This window comes from Ceratotherium simum, chromosome 25 (assembly GCF_057802395.1).
Source record: "Ceratotherium simum simum isolate JZ-2026a chromosome 25, ASM5780239v1, whole genome shotgun sequence".
Taxonomy (NCBI): domain Eukaryota; kingdom Metazoa; phylum Chordata; class Mammalia; order Perissodactyla; family Rhinocerotidae; genus Ceratotherium; species Ceratotherium simum.
The window spans coordinates 35,636,736-35,662,133 of record NC_141924.1 but is presented as its reverse complement, the minus strand read 5'-3'; the positions used below and the strand labels follow the sequence as shown (position 1 = coordinate 35,662,133).

The 25,398-nt window shown below is 34.2% G+C and overlaps 1 protein-coding gene across 1 annotated transcript in view; it reads left to right on the top strand.

Annotated features, from left to right (window-relative positions):
• LRRIQ1 (leucine rich repeats and IQ motif containing 1) overlaps positions 1 to 25,398 on the top strand; it is a 208,314-nt gene that overhangs the window by 105,151 nt on the left and 77,765 nt on the right. The window contains exons 19-23 of the mRNA XM_014788515.2: positions 9,803 to 9,892; positions 10,551 to 10,672; positions 11,202 to 11,297; positions 11,556 to 11,638; positions 19,309 to 19,419. Coding sequence (XP_014644001.2) covers positions 9,803 to 9,892; positions 10,551 to 10,672; positions 11,202 to 11,297; positions 11,556 to 11,638; positions 19,309 to 19,419 — 502 coding nt within the window. The remainder of the gene's footprint in view (positions 1 to 9,802; positions 9,893 to 10,550; positions 10,673 to 11,201; positions 11,298 to 11,555; positions 11,639 to 19,308; positions 19,420 to 25,398) is intronic.

Here is a 25,398-nt window from a genome sequence, read left to right as displayed (position 1 = left end):
GGTTACTATCAATAACCCAGGTTTTTTCTCTTTAAGTTTCTGTATTGACCTTCCCACTGGACGTGAAGCTTTAATTCAGGTCTAGCTGGAAGTGTTAGCTATCACACTCTTTTTCGGCCCACAAGGAGAAAGTTTAAGGCAAGTCTGCCATCTAAAACAGCCCTGGCCAATGAGTTGAGGCTGACTTGAATGCTGCCCAGGGCCATAGTGGTGTTTCCTTAAACATTTGAAGGTGATTTATAACCAGGACATCTTCCAGGTGGCATTAGTCCACCTCATGGGATGACTGAGAATGGGGATGAGGAAAACATTCAGAGATGCTTTACATGGGAGATGCAGGATCTGGGGCTGTCCGTGCTGCCTTGTTAGACTGCTCAATAAAGTTAAAGAAAGTGACTATTGCAGGGTGGTCACAGTCTCCTGGAAGTGGATGGCAGATTCAGCAATAAGTTAAACTTTAGGTGCTTGCAGCAGTCTGGGAGGGCCCTACAGGGGCATTTTTCTTGTGGAGGAAGGCTTCGGGGGTAGTTCTGAAGGACAAAAGATCATTAATGTCCCTCCATTTCCTATACCTCTCAGAAACTAAGACATTGCTTTCAAAGGCACTGGATGATTGTTCTCTATCCACCTCCTCAGAATTAGAATGTCCCATTTCAGTTGCTATAACTTCACCTTTTTTCTAATTATTCTCTATTTATACCTGGACCTTTTGTCTGGAAGGGTCTGGAACAAGAGGAACAAATGCATTTTTATAAAACTTAATCAGGATTAAGTTTGTATACCTTAAGCCTCCTTTGGCCAGGCTACACTCTGAGGATATGTCAATCATGCTGGCTTGGGGCTTACTGTTAGGGAAAAGAAATATGCATCATGCATAGAAATGGTCAGGACAGAATCTCAAGTTGTTGAGATAGGTCTACATTACCGTCCATGCATTTTTTTCTAATCATTACTTAGAAAGTAGCTTCAAGAGTATGATCCCTTTCTGGGGACAGTCACATCAACCGATGATACTCCCTTATCAAGTGTGTGGACAGAAGGAAGTGAGAATGGTGAAGTCATATTATCAGCTCATTGTTGAGTAGCTTTAATGATAAAAGACACATACCTGTCAGACTCTAATGGTGCAAAAAACTGAAAAATTATACAGATGAATTTCAAGGGCCACAGTTATATGGCCAAAGTCAGCTGATAGATAACCTAAAAAGGTATCAACAGTAGTAAGGTGTCGAAGGTGTAATGTCAGTTTTCCAAGAGCAGGCAGGGGCTCCTTGCAATGGGTTCCATGAAATGGGACATTTTCCACCATAAGGCAAATGGGTAAATTTTGCAAAAGTCACCAGTCTGGCATGCATTGATAGCCTCCGCATCAGAAACAGAATCAGCCCTAATCAATGACTTGATTATAGTCATCTCATCAGGGAATGGGCCCTTGGACATACATATGAGTAATCAAATACTAATGTCTTTAGACAGCCAGTCTGTGGTTTTCCACATGGCAGACCAAACTGTGAGGCCACTGGCTACAGCCTAAGAGTCAGTTGGTTTAAGCTTAGCTGAATCATCCCTGAACCAGGCCCAAGTATATAGGGGAACCAGAGTGAAGTGAGGTCCCTCCAAGCTAGCAGCTTTGGTTCAGGCCATGGAGTGGAAATCAAGTTTCCTCAAGAAGTATACCTTCCAATTTTTCATTTAAAGCCAAGATGCCACTGGGGCCAGGCTGGCTATTCCTTTTGACAAGTAAGGCTTTGAGAGGCCTTCACACCTTGATAGTTGTTGAATCTGAGCTGTTCCACCCCAAACTGGGAATATCAGGCCAGAGAGTCCCAGGGCCTCCATAGGTCAGTCATTTCATTTCTAAAATAGTCCAGTAGGGAGCTTATAGCTGCTTTTCAATAGGAATATACTGGTATCTGTGTCAGAAGGCCACAAATCCAAAACCACAAGGGGTGCCTCTGGGTGGAGGCCAGAGGCTCCAACTGGCAAAATCATCAGTCACAGAGACTTGTATTGTTTCCAGTACTGAAGGGGTCCAATAAGATATTGGGCCTCCTTTTTTGTGGTGAAGGGCTGAAGAGACAGTATTTTTTCCCTGGCTACTGGAGAGACTGAGCATCGTATATTCTCCCACATAGTCCCAAGAAACTACTTGATAAATAGGCCCCAGAATGCAGGCCCCAGGAATTTTGTTCACATTTATCAGCCAATCTCTACTGCAGAGGTGAGATAACACTGACCATAATCAGGACAGCTGAAACTAAGGGTTTTTTTTTAATTGAGATATAATTTACCTACCATTTTGACTTGACAACCAACCGGATATCATCTATATTTAGACATCAGAGGGTAGAGGTGCTCACACTAAATCCTGACCCACTGGTCATCCTGCAAGCGTCAAATCACAAGAAAGTATGTCACACTAGCACTTCTCTACCTACAACTCTTTCCCAACTGGGATAATCCCCTCTGGCACTTATGGGATGGAAAAGTAAAACATGTAAGACATCAGGGCTGGCCCAGTGACATAGTAGTTGGGTTCGCACACTCTGCTTCAGTGGCCCGGGGTTTGTGGGTTCTGATCTTCCTCAGCAAAAAAAAAAAAAATATATATATATAACATCAATTTCTACTCTACAGTCAGATATAAAAGCAATAACAACAGTACGTTGAATTGGCCTAATGGACCACACCCACAAGATAATTTTAGCTCCTTCCTCCACTATGAACCATGTTGAAACCCCATCACTTGAATCAGTGTGCCCCATACCCCATGAATCCAGGTAGCATAGTGCTCTCTAACCGGGAGAGGGGAGACACTATCTATATCTTCCCAGGCTGTTAGCTATACAAAGATCCTTGGAAGAATAGTCTGTAAAAAAGCTATCACAGACATGCAGAAATGTGGGGGACCCATGGAGAATTGTCTCCTAACATTAAGCCCCTATTATATACTACTCATAATGAACTCTGAAACAGTGATGAATAAGACATTGTCTTGGTCCTTGAGTCTGCAGGGCATAACCTTTTTAAAAGAATTATTTTAGCAGAAGTTTTAGTGAGCCTTGGTCTCAATCTCTTTCAGGGGGAATTTTTGCCACTTTGTCATACATTAGCTATAATAACATAATAAATATCTAAAATAATAGGTGTGTTAAGTCTGATGTGGCATAGTGATCTACATTAGTACTTGTGTTTTGCACCTTTTAAATTATAAAGTGATTTTCATTGATTTTTTTTTTTTTTTTTGCTGAGGAAGATTCGCCCTGAGCTAACATCTGTTGCCAATCTTCCTCTTTTTGTATGTGAGCTGCTGCCACAGCATGGCCACTGACACACGAGTGGTGTAGGTCCGTGCCCAGAAACCAAACCCAGGCTCCCAAAGTGGAGTGTGCTGAAATTAACCACTGGGCCACCGGGGCTGGCCCTTCATTGATATTTTTATTTGTTGACTTAATTTAACAGAGTTTATTTTCTTTTTTATGTATGCCATTTAGAAGCCAACATAAAGAGAACCAATAAGAGTGTCTTTAAATTTAAACAGCAAATCCTCTCATCAGTTCCTAAACCCAGAGAAGATGAGAAAGGCTAACATATGATAAATACAGAAAGCCACAACAGTCAAATTTGGATTTGTTTTTTCTCTCAAACTCAAAGTCAAATTCAATAAGTTTGCAGGAATAATTTTTGAGAAGGAGGTAAAATGCATTAAGCTGGGCAACTTTCAGCCCTGGAGTTTGTGTTTGATCCCTACCTCAAATTAACTTCACAGAGTGTTACACATTACAGTACATCGTGGGAAAATAAACAAATAAAACCTAAGGTATAGGCAACGGAAAAGACCAAAGCAAAGCAATGTATTTGGTTTAGTGAAAAGAGGCATGCATGGTGTGTAACAGCAATCTCGAACAATATGAGCAGCCATGCTTTTGCATTGAGGATGGAGGAGAGGGTTTAGAAAGTGAGATTTGAGATACGTAATGGACGAAGTTTCCAAACTGTAAAGATTCTGAGATGCTACAAAAGTTATCAAGAAGTATTAGAAAGAATTTTTGGGGGGATAGCAAGAGGCAACTTGGGCAGAAGAGGAGGAAAGTGTTGGGCAGGGCAGGAGTAGTGAAGGGAGTAGGAAAAAGATAAAGTAATAGCTTTTAGAATTTCTAGGACTCGTTGAACTCTACCTGACTTGTGGCTTAGGGCAAGTCTGATCCTAGCTTCATGTGTCAAATGAAAGGATTACACTAGATGGCATGAAAAATTTTGCATATACATATGCAAATAAACATGAATATTATTTGCAGCTCCTCTTTCTGAAAGCCTTATTTTCTAGCCTAGTTGGATTGTAGAATAATGATCTCTTCTCTGATCAAAAGCCAAATATATGCATATCTGTTCGAATGTTTAATTGTGAACACAGTTACAAATTTATCTAAGTTCAAGTTCAATTTTAATATATAAGTAAATTTGATAATAGTCTTCTAATAACAAAGAAGCTTTGCAGATCCTCAGTTGTAAGTTAAAGAATATCTGAACAGAAGGTTTTCTTAAGCAATAACTGAAATTTGCATAATGTCCAGTGGTAAGCGTGATATAGTAATATACATTTTTAAAACAGTAGTATATATATAATCTTGGTCAATTCCTACCGGCACTTTGAGATTTTTTTCCCCTCAACATACTAGGTACTGTCAAATAGACTTGATACTAATAAGCTTGAACTCATATAAATCAATAGTCTTGGTAACATTTTTTGGATGTGATTATATAATTACTAAAAATATCTTTAGCATTTTTTATTAAACCTTCTCTTTATGCTTCTAGAAATTTCTAAGAGACAGTAGTTAAAGAATTGGTCTGGAGTCTTATAAGGGTTGGTAAGTGCACATTAAAAACCAAGAAAAACTATTTTTGAAGTTTTCTGCACTTTTAGATATCAATTTAAAGACCTAAATTTTTTCCCAGATTTTATGTAACTTTTCCAAGGAAGAGGCCTCCATCAACATCTATATGATATGGCAAAGAAATCACTGCTTTGTGAGACCTTGTTCTGCTGCAGAAAGAAAACAGCTGGAGTCCCAGAGAACATAAAAAGGAGGTGGTTTGGCAGATGTTTAGGAAATAAAAAAAGTTGTTTGTCTATATAAAAACCAGTGTGTAAGTCAGACTCCTTGCCTGGCAATACTGGTCCTTTTCCACAGTCACTCCTCAAGTGGCACATTATCTTTTTAATTTTTCTTACAATGTTTTTATTGTAGTAAAATACACATAACATAAAATTTACTATCTTCACCACTTTTTTTTTCTTTGGTGAGGAAGATTAGTCCTGAGCTAACATCTGTTGCCAATCCTTCTCTTTTTGCTGAGGAAGATTGGCCCTGGGCTCACATCCATGCCCATCTTCCTCTACTTTATATGTGTGATGCCGCCACAGCATGGCTTGATGAGCGGTGCATAGGTCCGCGCCCAGAATCTGAACCTACAAACCCCGGGCCACCTAAGCAGAACATGCAAACTTAACCACTACGCCACAGGGCTGACCCCTATCTTCACCATTTTTAAGTGTACGTTCAGTGGTATTAAATACATTCATAAAGTTATGCTACCATTACCACCATCCATATCCAGAATTCTTTTCATCTTGTAAAACTGAAAATATATACCTATTAAACAATAATTCCCCATTCCCTCTTAATATCCTAAACTTATAACACTCTAATTTTAGTCTATACCAGTGTAACTTCAGTCACATCCAAAAACTCTGCTTCTTTACAGTTCCATCTCCACCCCTTTCAGTTGTTGATGTCCCAAAATTACATCTTTATATATTGTGTTCCACAAAACATAAGCTAATAATTCCTTTAAGTGCATTAGTCTCTTAAATTATGTAGAAAACAGAATGTAGAGTTACAAACCAAAGTTATAATAATACTAGGTTTTAAACTAATAATTTTTTTAAAATGTATTAGTCTCTTAAATCATGTAGAAAACAAAAAGTGGAGTTACAGACTATTTTCACAATAATATTAGCTTTTGTAATTTCTCGTATATTTACCTGTACTGATCTCTTTATTTCTTTGCATGGCTTTGAAGTGCTGTCTGGTGTCCTTTCATTTCAACCTGCAGGACTCTCTTTAGCATTTCTTTTGGAGTGAGTCTAATGGTAATGAACTCTCTCAGCTTTTGTTTATGTAGGAATGTCTTAATTTCTCCCTCAATTTTGAAGAACAGTGTTACCAGATATAGGATTCTTGGTTGACAGTTTTTTTCTATCAGCACTTTGAATATATCAGCCCACTGCCTTATGGACTTCAAAGTTTCTGATAAGAAATCTACTGATAATCTTATTGAGGATCTCTTGTATGTCATGAATTGCTTCTCGGTTACTTCTTTCAAGATTCTCTTTTTGGCTTTTGAAAGTTTGACTATAATGTGTCTCTCTGTGGGTCTCTTTGAGTTCATCTTACTTCAAGTTCATTGAGATTCTTGGAGGTTTATATTCAGGTATGTTATTGAATTTGGGAAATACCCAGCCACTATTTCTCTGCCCCCTTTCTCTCTCTCTTCTCCTTCTGTTACTGAACCAAGTGGGCTTGCCTCCTGGTGAGTTAAATGAGACTCTACACCAGTGGACGTTGTCTCACAAAGTAAAGTGTATTTGCAGCAAATAGGAAGACATGAGGAATCATTTCCAAAGTCATGGCATCCCCGAACAAAGGGAAGCAGGATCTTTTATTTCCACTGGGGAATGAATATTCAAAAGGGAAAGGCAGGTATTCGCTTGCACAGGCTCAGTTGGAGAACATGCTTCCACATAATGAGGCCTAAGCTCCTCCTGGAGAGATCTTTGCATTAAAAATAAGGCAAAGGTCATGGGCATAGCTCTTGTGGTGAGGCTTGGTCAGTTGCAGCATGGCTGGAGGTTACATCTCCCTTGACTTTCTCACTTGGTCAGTTTCAGGATGGCTGGTGGTTACATCTCCTTAACATACACAAGGAAAAGAAACAACTTGGAAAAACAGTTAATTGCTTCCAAACCCACTATTGAGTTTTGTGAGGCACCTAGTCGGTGACACTTCTGTGACTCCCATGATGCATATGTTGGTCCACTGGATAGTGTCTCACAGGTCCCTTAGGTTCTGTTTGCTTTTCTTCAGTCTTTTTCTTTCTCTTCCTCAGACTTGATAATTTCCATTGTCTTATCTTCAAGTTCACTTTTATCTGCCTACTCAGAAGCAGATCACTCTAGTGAATCCCACTAGTGAATTCTAGTGAATTTTTCATTTCAGTTATTGTACTTTTCAGCTCCAAAATTTCTTCTTGGTTTCTTTTCAGATTTTCTGTCTCTTTATTCATATTTCCATTTTGTTCATACATCATTTTCTCTCTTCTTTTAGTTCTTTGAGCATCTCTAAGGCAGTTATTTTAAAGTCTTTGTCCAGTGAATCTGCCATGAAGTCTTTTTCAGGGAAAGTTTTGGTTGATTCACTTTTTTCCTTTGAATGGGCCAAAAACTTTTCTATTTCTTTGTATGCCTTGTGATTGTTTATTTAAAACTGGACATTGAATCTAATGATGTGTTAACTCTGGAAATCAGATTCTATCATTTCCCCAGTGTTTGCTAGGGTTTTTTGTTTTTTTATTGTTTTAGTTTTATTGTTATAGGCTGTTTCTGTGCTGAGATCAGCCTGAGTTGTAAACTTAAGGTCTTCTCAGATCTTTTCTAATCATGAGCCTTTCCTTGGGCATGTGTGTTGACTTTCTAATTTTCCCCATATATGCAGATACTTTTGAGTATTTTAGTCTTTTTTGTTTTTTAGGACTATCCTAGTCTTTAATGTCTGACTCCCAAAAAAGGAAAAAGAGAAAAATGAAGGAGGGGGAGGGTAGAAGACAAGCTCTTTAAATCCCCTGGAAATCACTTAGCTGGTGGGGCAGGGGCTTGCAACAATAAGGGAGGTGCAACAATGAAGGCTACCTACCTCTTTGCACCTCTGTGATCAGAAGAAACAATCAGTGACCAGAGTACAGATTCCAAAAATTTGGAGGACAGGATACTCATTGTCCACTCTGGCTCCTGCAAGCTGTGTGCAAGCTATTCCTGGAACACATGAACAGCTGCCTGCCTCAGGGCTGGAGAGTGGAGAATAGATAGCTGCTACTGTGCTAAGAGCTGAAATTGATCAAAATTAACTGCAGTTTACCATCCAAGTCTTCCCCTGGAGGTTACAAGACTTCGGCAGACTCCAGAGTTCCACAATAGTCACATCAGACAGATTCTGCCAATGCAGTTGTTGTCTAGGTTGGGAGACAGGTTCCTGGTGCTTCCTTCTCCACTATCTTCCCAGAATCCTCTTACCTGGTACCTTGCCTTTTGTAATATTGTCTCCACATCTTCACATTTTCTCTTCATTCTAGCAATTTTCACCAGAGTAGGAATACTAATTTGATGATGGCTGATATGCTTTGGGCTTTGATCTTTCCTGGGATAGATCTGAATTTTCCTTTATTTGTCATACAAAAGAAAGAATTAAAAAATATGAACCCTGAATCCTATTTGCAACTTTGTATCAAATAACACTTTTTAAACCAGGTATATATTCTTAAACCAGATGTATACCTGGTATATAACTGTAATGTATATGTTAATAATGTCTGCCTAGAAAGAAGTGGACAATGTACCTATCTAACAACTGAGTAGAAGTGTTCTATTTGCATAGATATTCAAGTAGCAAGAATTTGATTAGATTTCCTAAGACTAGATGCTATAAGTAAAAGTCTGTCATTGCACTGCTAGCTGACTACAGGCTAGCCTTCCTGTCTTACCTTCCCAATGGTCTTTCAAGAGATAGTCAAGAAACATCAAATGGTATAAATGGAAAATTGCTTTTATATCTCCTCAGAATATAATCATTCTAGTTTTTAAATTATAAATATGTTTGATCATTTTAGAACCTGTTAAAAAACAAGTTCATTGGTATTCTGATCAACCTTTTTGGTAAAGATTCATAAAACATTATGGAACCACAGAAGTTCATTCTAAACCATATTAAGCCAGGCAAATAAAATTTAGATAATTATATCGTAAATTATACACACCATACACAGCATAATTAGTATAGTTCCATTGCAGAAAGATAAAATAAATTTCAAAATTACATAAATTGAATAAAGATATTTTAAGATGAAGAGTGAAGGGAAAATGGGATCATTTCAAAATTTAAATTTACATTTTTTATCATTCAAACACTTGAATTAGGGAATATAATATCAGGAACCATGTTCCTTATATTGCCACAAAATTCTTTTTTCCATCTATTCAGAAAACTTGTGATGTTTTGAAAAAAAATTAAGTAAAAGCTATCTTACAGGCAGTATTATAGAAAAATTAATACTAATGTGTTAAAATACTACAAATTTTCAATAGTGAGGTTTGATGGAAAATATTATAATTTGTATTATACAGACCTAAAAGATTATTTCCCTCACTTACATCTAGAGTTGGCTCAGAGTCGTATTTATCAAATTGTTAAGTACACTCAGCAATCTGCACCTCTTATTTTTTAGAATACTTGAATACTGGAGTTCTTTCTTAATCCCACTTGGGCATGAAAAATCTTCTCCCATTTTTTAGAATGTCTGCATTAAACAGATACATAACATCTCACAATAGCAAGCAGCAAATTTTCCTGTAAATTAAAATTCTGATATGCTTTCTTAGCATTTGTAGTATATAAGACAATTTAAAAGACTCTTTGTAAAAGTTATGCAAACTAAATTATGTACATTAATGTTATTATTTGTGCAGGCTGCCTTAGAGAAAGAATGGCTAGCTTTAGATTCCGCCCGTTTCCCTTCACAAACACTGCTTCTCCCAAACCAGCTGCACTGGCCAAAGGTAACATGTCATGGAAACCTCTTAGTGCTTGATCTTTGCTCGTTTCTTAAGGTTATGCTATGCTACAGTGATTAATAATGCAATTTATTGACTTGAAAAACACAATTACTTTTAGAAGCCTCTGACTTCCTCCTCATCCCCAGATGTAATTTTTCATGTAGCTTTTCTTTCATTTGCTCCTAATTTTTTTCTTTATTTTGGATTTCTTTCAACACTTTATTTCACAGTAGCAAAAAAAAAAAAATGATATGCTTCAGCTGCATATTTGGCACTAGACTAAAATCACTAGTTGACAGCACTCTAAAAATACAAAAATATGCATTAAGAGGGCAACAGCTGAAGATTCTCAGTCAGAGGTCAATGGACTGCAATATCTGTTATTTATTTGATAATCTTTGAAGTTTTTGTTTTCTGAGATTTTTTTAAGATCTTTGCAATTAATCATTTTGTATATGCAAACTATACCAAAAAGTATATTCCTCACCACCACAACAAAGGACACTTATATGTATATTTCATAAATTTCATTTTATTGTAATTTTAAAATTTTATGTTTCTTTAGGAGGCTACTCAATAATATGTATATAAAATAATACAATATAAATGCTAGAATTTTTCAATTTATTTTGTACTTATGTACCTTTTTTTTTCTAATAAGTTCTCTGGAACCTTAAAATGTGATGATACTTCACTTAATTTACCAAGTCATCCAACTCAAGCATGGCTGTGTAATGAGAAAGAAAATTTGTTTTCATCGGAACACACGCAATTTAGTAGCAGGTAAGCTAAATGACTCATTTTAGAGGATCAATCCATGAATGACAAAAATATTACACTCTTTACAAAAGTAGTAAAATGATGAAAACAGGTGTGAATTTACTTGTTTAGAAAGATGGAAGAACATTTAGTGTTAAAAATGTAATGGTTTTATGGCATTTTCAATGTAAGAAAAATGTGTAAGGTAGGTTTATTAAAGCAACTACAAAACTTACGTGTTAGTGAAATAAGGTAATTAATTGTTGCAGACAAGTGGACTTTTAAATACTGCTGTATAGACAGAGATAAGGGTTAGAAGAAAAATTCCAGTGATGCATTTCTTTCGACAAAAGGATTGAAATATGCTTCAAGTAATTGAAATGTAAACATTTTAAATTAATGGCAGACTTTTATTACTTTTCAAGATAAAGTTTTTCTGTAAATTAAATGGATTTTATTTCCAACTTTGAGACAACATAAACAGCTTGTAGTTTTAAAAAGTGCTGATATACTTGTGTTGATTCAGTTAGGTGTGGTTTTTTTCTATTGCCAGATCAGAAAATAGAACTTTGTCCTGGACACCTGAATCAAAGACCAACAGAAAGAGTTTGCTAAAATCTGAAAAAGAAGAAAAAATTTCAGAAGAATGGTATGTGATCTATTTTACATTAAAATATTAAGAAATTGAGAGACTTTTAAATGTCCAAGGCAAATATTTTGCAAGATTTCATAAACATCTTTATTAGTTTTTAAGAAACTATATATCTGTTAAATTACAGATTCTTAAATGTGAATCCAAATTTGTTTTAGTATGATATAATTCAGATAAGCATGTTTATATATATATGCATATATAAATTTGGTCTGGATATTTGTTTTGCCTTTATTAAATTTAATATTTTAATAGGGGCTTTAAGGATATTTCTACTGCTCAGCAAATGCTGAAGAGAGCACAGAAAATGAAATCAAAGAAATTAAGGAAAAAATTAGGTGAGTAATCAATGCTCTTTGAATAATAACTATGTGTCTGATATTGAAGATAAATTATTTTAAAATATGTTTTAACCAAATTATATTTAATAAGAACAGAAATGAAATGCACAGATATGAGTATGTCTGAGGTAATAATTCCAAAACAAACAAGAAAACTTAGAGAAAATCATGATATTACATTAAATGATTTGTTATATTCTTAAGTGCTATTTTTACTTTTTCCCTGTTTCTTATCTACTTTGCTATTGATTATTCTATCTATTGTGCACTGAGAATTATACTGTAATTTGTTTCTAAACTCGTTCATTTTGCAAATGCGGATTCTAAAGAGAGTCTGCTTCATGTGCTTATATCTTTGTGTGTTTTTAAATTACTTGATTATTCAATAAGCCATTTATATAAATTCATCAGTTCCATGAATATTATCTATGAAGGCCCCATAACTTGACACTTTGGAAAAGGAGCACAATGTGTATCTTTCATGATTATGCAGAACTGGGGAAATATTGAGAGGCATCTTTTCTTCTATCCCACTTGCCAGGCTATCCTTCAAATCATTTGTCTTTCTTTAGATACCTCTAATCATTTTAGTATAATTACTTAATATGTAGAGTGGTTTATAGGTGTCAGGGCAAGAAATAGCAGGTTATTATGACTTTATATCTATAATTAAAACTATTTAAAATTATTTGCATATTGTGTATAACTTTGCATTTACTTATAACTTTATAAATATTTACTCATGGACTCATAGGCTTAATATAAGTAACATGACTTTTTTTTTTAAGCTGTTTTCAGTTTGTCTTGCTCATCAGTTTCTTTTATAAAGATCTTAATTTCAGTGAAATGTTTCTATGAAATGCTCCTGAGAAGAGCAAGGAATCTATATTTATTCTATAGTTCTAGCTTATGCAAGCATACAAAGAAGCATTCAGAGGATTAATTTTTATCTTTATTAACTTTTATATTTATTATTTTTAATCATGAGTTCAATAGTAAAATTCTAATTTAATTTTAAAAGCCAGAAATAAAAATAACCAAAATACTCTTGGTTTCCAAGGAATAACTAATATTTTGTTGGCACAGCACTTACTAGCCGTTAATAAATTACTGGTGACTCATTTTTTATATTCGCAAATGTTCAACTTTCCTTTTTTGGTGGTGTTATTAGTGATACCTTCATCTTATCTTTTATCTTTTTGAGATAACTGTAATATTTTTGTGTGTGTATTAAAAGTTTGTCAGGTTTAAAATATTGAAATTTTAAGCATTTTTAAAGGAAATGTAAATATATACGCTATTTATCAACTTGCCTGGTGGCTCCTGCACTCTTGTTTTGTAAATTCCTAGTAAGTTACTCAGGGCTCTGTGAGCTGAACACTCTGCGGTAGTTACCCAGGGAAATGGTCACTCCAAACCCTTAGCAACAGTGAGGCTCTCTCTTAGTCCTTGGGAAATGGAATCCAGTACAGTAAATCACGGTGATTTGATAAACTTTTTTATTGCTTGGATGTCTATTTTACTCATCTTCAACAGTATCAACAACCATTCTTAAATAGCTGTTTTGAGAATAATAAAAGTTGCTGAAACTTCTGCAGCAAGTTCAAATATCACAAGTGGCTTAAAACTGCTTCAGCCAATTTTCAACAAATAATTATTCCTTATTTATGTTCAAGATCTATTTTTTTTTTAAGATATTTACAGTGTTTTCAGTAGACTCTGATACTGAAGCTAAGGAAAGGTTTATCTTGTTAGAATCTGTCTCTGGAAATATATAAATCTTTCTTGCTAATTCTTTAACTGGGGGATTTTGTTAGGTTGAGTACATTTTTAATAAATCAGCATAGTAAATAATCTGTTTTAGCAAAAATTTCAATAAGGAATATGTGCTCATACGTAAAAATCATTCCTTTAATGGCCAAAAATTAGACATAGTTATTATCAGGCAAAAAAATTAAACTTTTTTATCTGTCACAAGGGGGCATGGTAGGGTAACAAATGAAAAAGAACAACCAGACGTCCAAGTTAACAACCACGCCGTAAATTTACCATTTTGACAGTGGTCATTAAGCATGACCTGTTAGGTAAAAATCCAAAATGGCAATTGTATCATTGTTATGGGTATCATTACTCTGATTACATGATTGTAAACCAAATTGCATTCTTATTACTGTGTGAGGTTATCTCTATGTTAAGCTTTTGTTTCATCAAAATACTATTAGATTGATGAAACAAAAGCAATTTTTTCTTTAAAATTTGAATTCTGAAATGTAAAACTTAATGATGAGTTTAAATTCTCCTCACTCGTTTTCTCCACTCCCCCTTCACAGCAGATATGCAGAACAGAAATATTCAAGGTTAGATTAAAGACAAAAAACATGAAAAAGAAAATCAGTGGGATCCTCTTCAATTATGATAATTTAATCTTCTACTAGGTTGATGATGTAGCACTTATGTCATTTTGTATCTGTGAGTGAATCATTTAAGACTCCGTACCTCAAATTTTCTTATAGAATAAAGAATTTTCTAGTACTTTTCCAGTTTTACAATTCAGTCAATCTGTGATATGCTATTAACTTATGTGAATCTGCCTGAAATAATAGTCATAGTTTTAAACTTTTACTCATTAATAAATTAAAATATTTTAGATATTTAAATTCTGTTACACACTTAAAAATTTACTAGTAGTTTTCAAATATACATAGAGGTATATGTCTTACGCGGACAACTTGCCAACTTGAAATTTTTAAGCCACCAGAGGGCAACATTGTTGATAAAACTGCTGGAGACTAACCAGCTCTGTGGGGTACCTACAGAGGAGGGTGGGGAGGGTGGCAGGTGAGTGTCAGAGACTAGAAACTTTTAATTAAATGGAACCAGTTACATCCTACAATCTGATAAAGCAATAATCCTCAAGGAGGTGGGGCATAAATGCATGAAGTATGGAAGCTTTAATTCAAATTTCTGCCATGAATGTTGAGCAAGTTGCTCAGTAGCAAGCACTTAGTATTTCCTGTTTGTGTCTTGTACATATATTTATCAGGCAAGGGATATGACTCAATGATATTTGATTTAAGATAAGAGTGAAAATAGGGCAAAAGTAAGTGGGTCAATTATTTAAAGAAAGTTGCAGATAGAGGAAGAATACTATTGAGGTTGAGGAAACATGGAGTGTGGGCAGCCAGCAGGGGAGACTCAGTATTGATGACTCTGTTGGGATAAATGAGGCCACAGCAGAAGTAACAGGAAGATGAGAGCGAGAGGGGGAGGAATTGATTGGAAGCCACAGAATGGAATCTAAAATTGTAAGAAGTTACCTTGATTTACTCAGTTTGGGTTTGAGGTTCTGATTGTTGTTTCTCCTAGTAAGTTATTGCTGTTTCCCTTATGAAGGATATAAACATAAACCAGTAATGACTGGTCTTGTTTATGTGAATTTTTATTTGTTTGTTTATTTTTTTGTTTTTACTGTTGCCTCATGCATGGAAGAAATTTCAGAATTTGGTGATCTACATTGAAGTTTAGCATATACCCACGGAAGTTTAGAGTTTAGTACTGCAGTGAAGAGCATCATGTGCAAGGTGGTAGTTGCTGGTTTATTGAAAACATGAGGGTCAATAACCTAAAGGCAGTGAGGATAGTTGGTAGCAAGACTGAGATGAGCTGGATGGGGCAGCAGAGTGAGTGCATGGTTTTGACGTGGAGCACTGCTCAGAGAGGATGAGGTCTGAGCATAGGGATTTTGGTGGAGAGCAGATGGTAAGAAGTTTAAGGGCCAAGAATATAAGGATGAAGACATAATCTGATTTTCCAACATTCATTGTATGTATGCATATCAAATTTCAAATTTCATAGAGAAAACAAGGATGAAGTAAACAAGGTTAATTTAGTTGTAAAGAGAGAGCCACAGCTAGGAATAAGAATCATCTTGCAGCTGTTTGTAACACCTAGCACAGTGTCAAGTACATGCTAAGCATTCAATAAGTAGGTGCTGATTTTATTGCAATGAAGACACTAGTTTAAGACTGTGTTGGTAACATTTAATTATAACCAAGAATTAAGTCAGTAGAAAATAAGAAAGGTTAACTTTTTCATATGAATTAAGCAGTTCATGGGCTATAGCAAAGAGATCAGATTGCAAAATGATAAGATAACTAAGGAATATTAAGGGGGAAGGATCAAAAGGAAACATTATAGACAAAACTGTGGCAAAATGAAATTTACTGCTGATTTATTTTGTTTACTTCAGTGATTTCCAAAAGGAATTTTGATCAAATGTTACTTTGTTGTGCTCTCAACAAACCAATAATAGGACCATTTGAACACTAAGATCCTTGGGCAGGTCCAAGAGTGGAGACTTGACTTGTTCCCCACTGAATTCCCAAAACCTAATACCATGCCTGGCATATGGTAGATGTTCAATAAATTACTGTTAACCAAATTAGCAATAGATTAGATAAAAGTGGCTAAGGGGCCAGCCTGGTGGCATAGTGGTTAAGCTCATGCACTCTGCTTCGGTGGCCTGGAGTTCACAAGTTTGGATCCCAGGCGTGGACCTACGCACCACTCATCAAGCCATGCTGTGGTGGCGTCCCACATACAAAATAGAGGAATATGGGCACAGATGTTAGCCCAGGGCCAATATTCCTCAGCAAAAAGAGGAGAATTTGCCACAGATGTTAGCTCAGGGCTAATCTTCCTCACCAAAAAAAAAAAAAAAAGTCCCTAAATACATTTGACTGTGTATATTTGCCTGACTGTGTGTGTGTATTATAGTCATTTAAATATATGTTTCTTTGGGAAGGCAAATTTAAATTAATAAATAATATTTCTTATAAGATGATGAAATTCAACTAGTCATTCAACTTTAACATACAACTTATTTTACAGCACTGCTATACTTGGCACATACAGAAAATGGATAATAACCAGATTTTCATGTATGAAGTTAATGAGAATAAAATAAACCAGTGAGCTAAGATTAGGATGATAGAAATTGAAAAGGGATTACACAGGGGATGAAATAATTTTAAGGATATTCTAATGCCTAAAATATTGTGTTACTTAAATGAGATAATGGATATAAAGTGTCGAGTACACTTATGCATAACAGAAACTCAGCTTACTTATGGGTTTCTTTAAATATTTTATAAAGATGTATTTAAAACCTATTTCCCAGACACTGGGCAAGTCATACTGAGAGAGAGGAAGATTTAAGAAACAGCAACATAGACTTGCCATTGATGATCTCAGAGGAGTAGATTTAAATGTACAAACTGATTTCATAATGCAAGGAAAAGGTGTCACAAGCTGTACTTTTTACAGTGTCATTATCTCTTGGCTTTTTTACACGATTGTGTATTTTAACAGTGGTAAAATGTCTTATTCACAGTGGTATTTCCAGAGACAAAGCCAAGTGATTTTTTTTTTCCCATCTAGAATTGCTATGTTTCTTGCTTCTTATCATTATCCCTTTGCACTTTGAATTAAAGTTTTAAATCAATTTAAGGTGGCACACTCAGAATGTCTTGAAGTAAAAGTATATTGAATATGTAGCACTCTTTATGTGCTCTTGATGAATAAAATTATTTTATTGAGTCAATTCAGCTAGAAAATTCTTCTAAATATTTTGTATGTATTAACTTATTTAATCTTGGTGATAGTAGGAGGAAAGTGCTGTTGTTATCCATGTTTTACATATTAAGAAATCAAGTCACAGAGAGATTGTTATTTGCCCAAGGCAGGGGCAAAGTGTTATTTGCCCAAGGCAGGGGCAAAGAACTTATAAAAGATCTGTGGCTTTTATTCCATGTGCTATATTGAATAAAATGAAGCCAATTGTGGATCCATCAGTCTCTTTCCTATGTATCCCACCTTATTCTATGAAGGATTTTAGATCTTTTTCAAGAAAAAAATAAGTTGGAAATATTGTTGTCTGTATTGTAATTACATGTTTACTAGCTGCCATTTGTTGAGCACGAGCCTCGATGCTTTACACACCTTATTTCATTAATTCTCGCAGCGATACTTCAAAATCAGTACTATTTCTATTGAACAGAGGAGGAGGCAGAGGGTGAGAGCAATTTGTCCAGAGTCATAGCAATAGTAAAAGTTGGAGCTTGGATCTAACCCAGGTCTGTCGAATTGTAATGTCTTTGCTCAGGAAATACATAGATCAAATCGAAAAGCAAGAAGCGCAAGAGAATGTGTGGAAAAACCAGCAGGTTATAAGGTATCACACAGAATGTAAGCCCATGGCAATCTGTCTTCCCTGACTGACTCATGCTCTTTTTGACGTGTTAGTATGATTTTTTGTAAATGACTCAACTGATGCATAATACTTATTCTATTAAATATATATAGTTTTTTTATTATTCTTATTGATATAATTCATAATGAATTCATATAGAAGCACCCAACTCTTATAATACCTTAGGTTGCATATAATTATGAGATGTGCCCAAATATTGACTAATATTTTCCCTAATCTTGAGTAATATAATCTCTGTGAAACATGTAAATCATGCTTAGTAAAGATAAATTATTACTAGAAGACTAATGAAAATCTTCAGTTTGCTTATGCTTGAGAATAACTCTGCAAATACTATTCTGCTCATCTAATTCACATTCTAAAAAACATGCTACCTTAGCATTTTATTAAAATATGTAATTTGGGCTTTATGATATTTAAAATCTGATTCTTCCATTTAGCATATTCAGTTCTATTGCATGAGATATTAATCAAAGATTTTTAAACTCTCTTTTTCCAAGATGATGTAAGATACTAAGAAAGTGTATGCTGCCCTGCATTGTGGTTTTATGCTAACCTACTTTAAATGCATAACTTTCCACTCTTTATTGTCCTCCCTGTTACTTGACATCACCATTTGCTTTTCTTATAGTTCTTCAACAAGCAGAAAACTTTTGTCTTAATTCAACTGCACCAAATCCCCAATTTCACATTCCATGGAACCATTCATTCATTACCAGTAAAAAATTATAGGACCCTACATTTACAACTATCCTATTTATTTTTTAAAATTAATAGATTTAGAATGTTCTTAGTTACAGAAAATATAGAGTCTATACATCTTCTTTGTTATGTAAATACGATACATTGAAGGCAAAAGAGAAGCCATTAATTTATCTGTAAAATTAATGCAACAGTCTTTTTCTATCTGTTCCTCATCCCATTAGTCGTCTTGCTTCCATCTTCTATACCCCAGCTCCGCATAGTTTGTAGGAGAGAAAAGTAGGGCGTGTGGTTTTTCCAGTAATAATAGCTTTTACCTATTATGCATTTATAAAAATTTTACTTTATTCCGGCAGATATATCAGGAATTTAAGAAAGGACCTAAAATAAACAGTAAAGTGACTCCCCAAATAAAAGATGATACCGTAACCGGAAAATTTAAATGCAAAATTTTCACATTATTAGTATTTCTGTTCTTTGTATTAAATGTTGGCTATGTGTTTAACCAGATAACCAACAATATGTGAATGGTTGGTTACCTTTTCATATCATAAAGCTTTTTAAAGTAACATAGCATTTCACAGAGCCTTATAGAGTGGGTATTATTTTTTAGTATCATGAAAAAAATATATAGGCATTTCAGAGAAGGAATGAACCAGAGCTGAACTTTTGTTTTATCTTGCTTTTTGTATAGATCCCACTATGCGCCTAGCATTATTCAAAAATAATGAAAATAAAGTTTCTGATACTTACTATCAAAAAGCATCAAAGAAGGCACAGCCCAGAAGAGATGATTACTTTGAAGGTATGGTTTAATCACAGATACATAGAAAGGTAAAAAGGATAAAGATGGAAAATTGTATTTAAAACAAAATTTTTAAATCCTCAATAGTCCTAGAGTACACATATGTAAAAAATTATGTATAAAATATAATTAAATAAAAGTAAAATATGGCTCTTGGAGCTAAAGTACTAATTTAGTGTATTATTACCATAGTAGTTTAGTATTTGTATCAATGCTCATATAAATTTAAATTCCTTGTATTTTTATGTGAAAGTCTTATAATGCTGTATCATCATTACTAATTTTACTTAAATTTTACACTCACAGATTATATTAGCCTATATCAGTGGAAGTGATCACATATTGAAATGACATTCTAATATATTTACTGCCAATATACACAAAGTGTATTAAACATTATGAATTAAACTCTGGAATTTTAAATATTTCACTATATTTGAAGCTGGCCCAACTCACTTCTGGGATGAAGGATTTGTGCATCTAAGTGGCAGATTATATTTCTGATTTCAGCATTCAGAAGCATTGTGGACTTACGTTATTAAACAGAAATATTTAAATGTAATAGAGCAGCAAACATGACTAAAAGCAAGAGTGCCATAGCTTTCTCTTTAATATTAAAATGTCCATCGTTTTACCTATACTTTTGGATTGTAGTTTCTAATAGGAAAAAACAGAGTCAAATATATTTGTTCTTTCGGATTTTTTTTTTTTTAATTTTTTGTTTATTGCAGTAATTTGAATGGAAGTGAACTTTTTAGAATTTTTAATACTTTGTCTTCTGTACATTTTAAATCTTAAAATTAATGCATTGTCATAGCATAATTGAAAATAGATACTTGTTTTATTTTTCAATATTCTTTTATTATAAAAGTAATATTAAAATATTAACATTTAAGACAAAAATGAATTTTATTTAATTGACATTACATTCTCATCCTTGTTTACATACATATTCAGTTTTTACATATTTGATTCAATATTTTATGATTAATTTTATTTATTTTTTATTATTTTATTAAGGTCATCTTGGTTTATAACATTGTGTAAATTTCAAGTGTACATCATTATATTTTGGATTCTGTATAGACTGCATCATGTTCATCACCAAAAGTCTAGTTTCCATCCATCACCATACATATGTGCCCCTTTACCGGTTTCATCCTCTCCCTACTCACTTCCCCTCTGGTAACCATCAATCTGTTCTCCATATCTATGTGTTTATTTATCTTCCTCATAAGAGTGAAATCATACAGTATTTGTCTTTCTCTGTCTGGCTTATTTCACTTAGCATAATACCCTCAAGGTCCATCCATGTTATTGCAAATAGCACAATTTCATCATTTTTTTTGGCTGAGTAGTATTCCATTGTATATATATACCACATCTTCTTTAACCATTCATCCATTGATGGGCATTTAGGTTGCTTCCAAGTCTTGGCTATTGTGAATAATGCTGCAATGAACATAGGGGTGCATGTACCTTTACAAATTGGTGTTTTCAAGTTCTTTGGATAAATACCCAGCAGTGGGATGGCTGGATCATATGGTAGTTGTATCCTTGATTTTTTGAGGAATCTCCATACTGTTTTCCATAGTGGCTGCACCAGTTTGCACTCCCACCAGCAGTGTATGAGAGTTCCCTTCTCTCCACATCCTCTCCAACACATGTTGTTTCCTGTCTTGTTAATTATAGCCATTCTGACGGGCGTGAGGTGATATCTCATTGTAGTTTTGATTTGCATTTCCCTAATAATTAGTGATGTTGAACATATTTCATGTGCCTATTGGTCATCTGTAAATCTTCTTTGGAAAAAATTTTTTTCATATCCTCTCCCCATTTTTTGATCAGGTTGTTTTTTGTCGTTGAGTTGCATGAGTTCTTTATATATTTTGGAAATTAACCCCTTATCAGCTATATGATTTCTAAATATTTTCTCCCAGTTGGTAGGTTGTCTTTTCATTTTGTTGATGGTTTCCTTTGCAGTGCAGAAGCTTTTTAGTTTGGTGTAGTCCCACTTATTTATTTTTTCTTTTGTTTCCCTTGCCTGAGGAGACATAGTATTCAAAAATAGTGCTAAGACCGATGTCAGAGAGGGTACTGCCTATGTTTTCTTCTAGGAGTTTTGTGGTTTCAGATCTTACATACAAGTCTTTAATCCATTTTGAGTTAATTTTTGTGTATGGTGGAAGATAATGGTCGACTTTTATTTTATTTTATATTTTATATATTTTTATATATATTATATTTTTTATATATTTTATATTCTTTTGCATGTGGCTATCCAGTTTTCCCACTACTATTTATTGAAGAGACTTTCCTTTCTCCATTGTGTGTTCTTAGCTCTTTTGTTGAAAATTAGCTGTCCGTAGATGTGTGGTTTTATTTCTGGGCTCTCAATTCTGTTCCATTGATCTGTGTGTCTGTTTTTCTGACAGTACCATGCTGTTTTGATTACTATAGCTTTGTAGTACATTTTGAAGTCAGGGATTGTGATACCTCCAGCTTTGTTTTTTTTCCTCAGGATTGCTTTGGCTACTTGGAGTCTTTTATTGTTCCATATATATTTTGGGATTCTTTGTTCTAGAAAATAGGTACATTTTGATTTACATTTCTATTCAGTATTGTTTCAAAAATTTAATAAACAGCAATTTTATACTTTTCTAGAGATGTTTATTAAGTACGTAGGGGTGGAAGACATGAGGTCTAGAATTTTCTTTAAAGTGTATAGCAATAAATGTATACGTAGAAATATAGGTAAAGCAAGTTTGGCAAATTGTTTGATCAATAAATGATGGCATATGGAGGTTTGTTTTACCAGTGAATTTTGTTTAATATTTAAAATTTTCCATAGTAAAACATTTTAAAAATTTCATGGCCATTGGAGGTGTCAAAAATCAATATTTAAAAGAATATCTATGGATTAATGTTTTAATAGAATTAATATATGTTTCCAATACAAAGTAAGGCTTGGGTTTTAATCAAGGCTCATTTTCTTGTTACAGTGTTAACTTCACCATTTCATTGTTTTTAAAAGGAAAAGTAGAAAATCTACTAAAATCATTAACCACAGATATTACCTGCTAAATATGAGCATTGTTACTTTAGAAAGGAAATGTGTAGGAAGAAAGATAATTGAGGGATTTTTGCCCTTTAAATTAGTGTGCATCTCAGAATCAGAAAGGAGAAATCCATTCTAACATGTGCTATTGCATTTTCTCTTGTTCTGTGAAATGTGAAGATATGTTACCATCAAGAATAGTATATGTGGGTATTTGGTATATTTATTGATTTGTATGCTAATATAAAATATACTAGGAATAGTTCCAATAGTGATATAGATAAAGTGGTCTATAGAAGATGGAACATTTCCACATACTTTATTATATGATGTGTATTTTGGGGTTTTTTCCCCCCTATGAAATGTGTTTAGTTTACTTTTTTTTTTTTTGGTAACCTCAAGTACATTTGGCATTTCATTAATTTCACTGAATGGTCTTTATGTATGTACCAGATAGTCTGGTGACTAATAGTTATTTTAAGGCTTTTTTTTTTTTTTCTGAAGGAATGGGGAGAGAGTGAAGCAAAAATAATTTGATCATTTTTGGCCAGGTTGAACCGCATCTTATCTTTAACTGATGCTCTGGCCTCACCCACCTCCTATACTCACACTCTGATTTTCCGACAGACCACGGAGCCAGCCAGCTTCCAGGTTAGCAGCCTGACTAACCCAACCTCCCAGTACAGAGCGTATTTTAAACCAGGTCTTTTGAGATACAATTTACATAGTATAAAATGCATTCGTTATGAGTACAACTCAATGAATTTCAATGTATTTACAGTTATGCAACCATCACTACAATCTAATTTTATAACGTTGGAAGGACTTTTTTCCCTTAAAAAATTCAAATAAAATTAATAGTTGGGCATCTCACCTCCCCAACGTGAGAGAAATAAGAATTAAATTTTGCTGTAGGTTTAGGTTGAATGATCCTATCTGGAACAGTATCTCAGCACAATGGCGTGCCAGCAGTGTCTTATAATTTCCTTGGTTTTGTTGAAATTAGATTATACTGTTATTTGACTATTTCTTTCTATACTGATCATTTATTGTACAAAAACATTTGAGTTTTTAGGAAAACTAAATTTAAAAATACTTTCTTCCCTACTTTGCAATATTGCCTATATGGGGTTTCCATGATTCCTCTTATAAATTGTACTAAAATGCTTTGGTTATTATTGTTGCCTTTATCTTGATGTCACTAGCAGGACAGGGAGGATGGTAGATATACTCTATTGGTCTAGAGTAAAAAATATGCTTAAATTTGAGGAATATGTAATGTGAAATATCAAATTATATTAAATGATATAAAGTAAATAATAAATACCCTTTTAACAGACCATGTTTTACAAACTATTCTTGTATTTTGTCATATTCATGAAATACTGACAATTTTTGTCTAGCTGCCAGATTTAGACCTTTAACCCAATCAAGGCTGAGGAAGATTTGACTACACCTGTTCCCAGTGTAACCTCATGTATGTGCCATGTGTCAGATATCACTCAGTTCTTTCAATAATACACAACTAAGAGCCTGAGGACTGTGCAGATTCAACACTGGTTTACTTTATTTATTTGTTTATTTATATTTATTTAGTGTCAGGTACCTGTCTTGGTTTATCCTGCATCACCCATAATCTCTACTTGAGTTTCAATATCTGATCTTGCCTTGGAATTTGAAACACTTTTTTGATTATGACCTTGAATATCTTTCACCGAGTTTCCTTTTTTTGTTTTAAATGTTCCGTTTGGAGCCCTGACATCACTCTTCTATAGCTATCACGAATAGCTTCATGGATGTCAGTGTAGACTCCAGAGTTAGCCTAACACGGTTTAAACCTTGATTCCACCATTCCACACAGGGTCACTGTGTGACCCTGCAGACATTTTTTAACTTCTCTATTTAGTATTAGTAAACAGATATTGTAAAACTGGATACTAATAGTACCTGATTGTTGGGGATTACATGAGATCCTACTCATGAAATGCTTGAGATACACAGTATAAACACATAGTAAGTGCTCAAAACATGGAATCGTCGGCAACATTCCTTTTAAAAGTATAGCTTTGTTTTTTTTTGTCTTGTTTGCTATTGGTAGTATTTATTGTATTTCTTGCTAGGTAGTGTGCTGAGTTTTACTTAAATTCTCAATGATTCGATCTTCTCAGAAACTCTGAAGAATGTACTATAACTGTCAGCATTTTACAGATGAGGAAACTGGTTTTGAGAATTTGCTAAGTGAGTTTCCCAAGGTCATGCAGTGAGTAAGTGGCTGAAGGGAAATGGGGATAATTTCTTTATCAAAACAAAGGTAGCAAAAATCAAACAGAATGCAAAGATTCTGGGCAACCCTGAAATGTATTCAAACTCAGAATCAAAATATTTAAGGGAAAAGAAAGACTATTAAATTAGGCAAAACTCTGGGAAACTAATAATCAATTTTGTTCTTTAATCCTTTCTCATAGCTTGCATTAATATAAGAAACAGTTTACTGCCAACATGGTGATAAATATCAGATTTTGCCCTATTATTAGCTTCTGTGTCATCTAATATTAATATTATTATGATTACCTAACATTATGAAGTACCAAATCTATTAGACTCTAAGAGAGACCATATTTTCAATCACCTATTTTGATTTTCAGATAGATGAAAACCTCTCCACACAGCCCAAAAGTATTTTTGCTTCATTTATTCGTTTTTATTTATACATAAATTAAATGACTTTCCTGCCCTAATCCGCTGAAATTTTTAAATCTACTATTCCTAAAGCCAATGCCAAATTTGGATTTCTGGCTTTGACCAAGGAAGGAAGCTAGACAAGTCAGGAAAAAAATTGGATCTGTCCCGACAACCTTCTCAGAGAGGCAGGGTTAGCCTTAGCTCCTCCAATCCCTGGGACAGTTTTACTTGATTTTAAA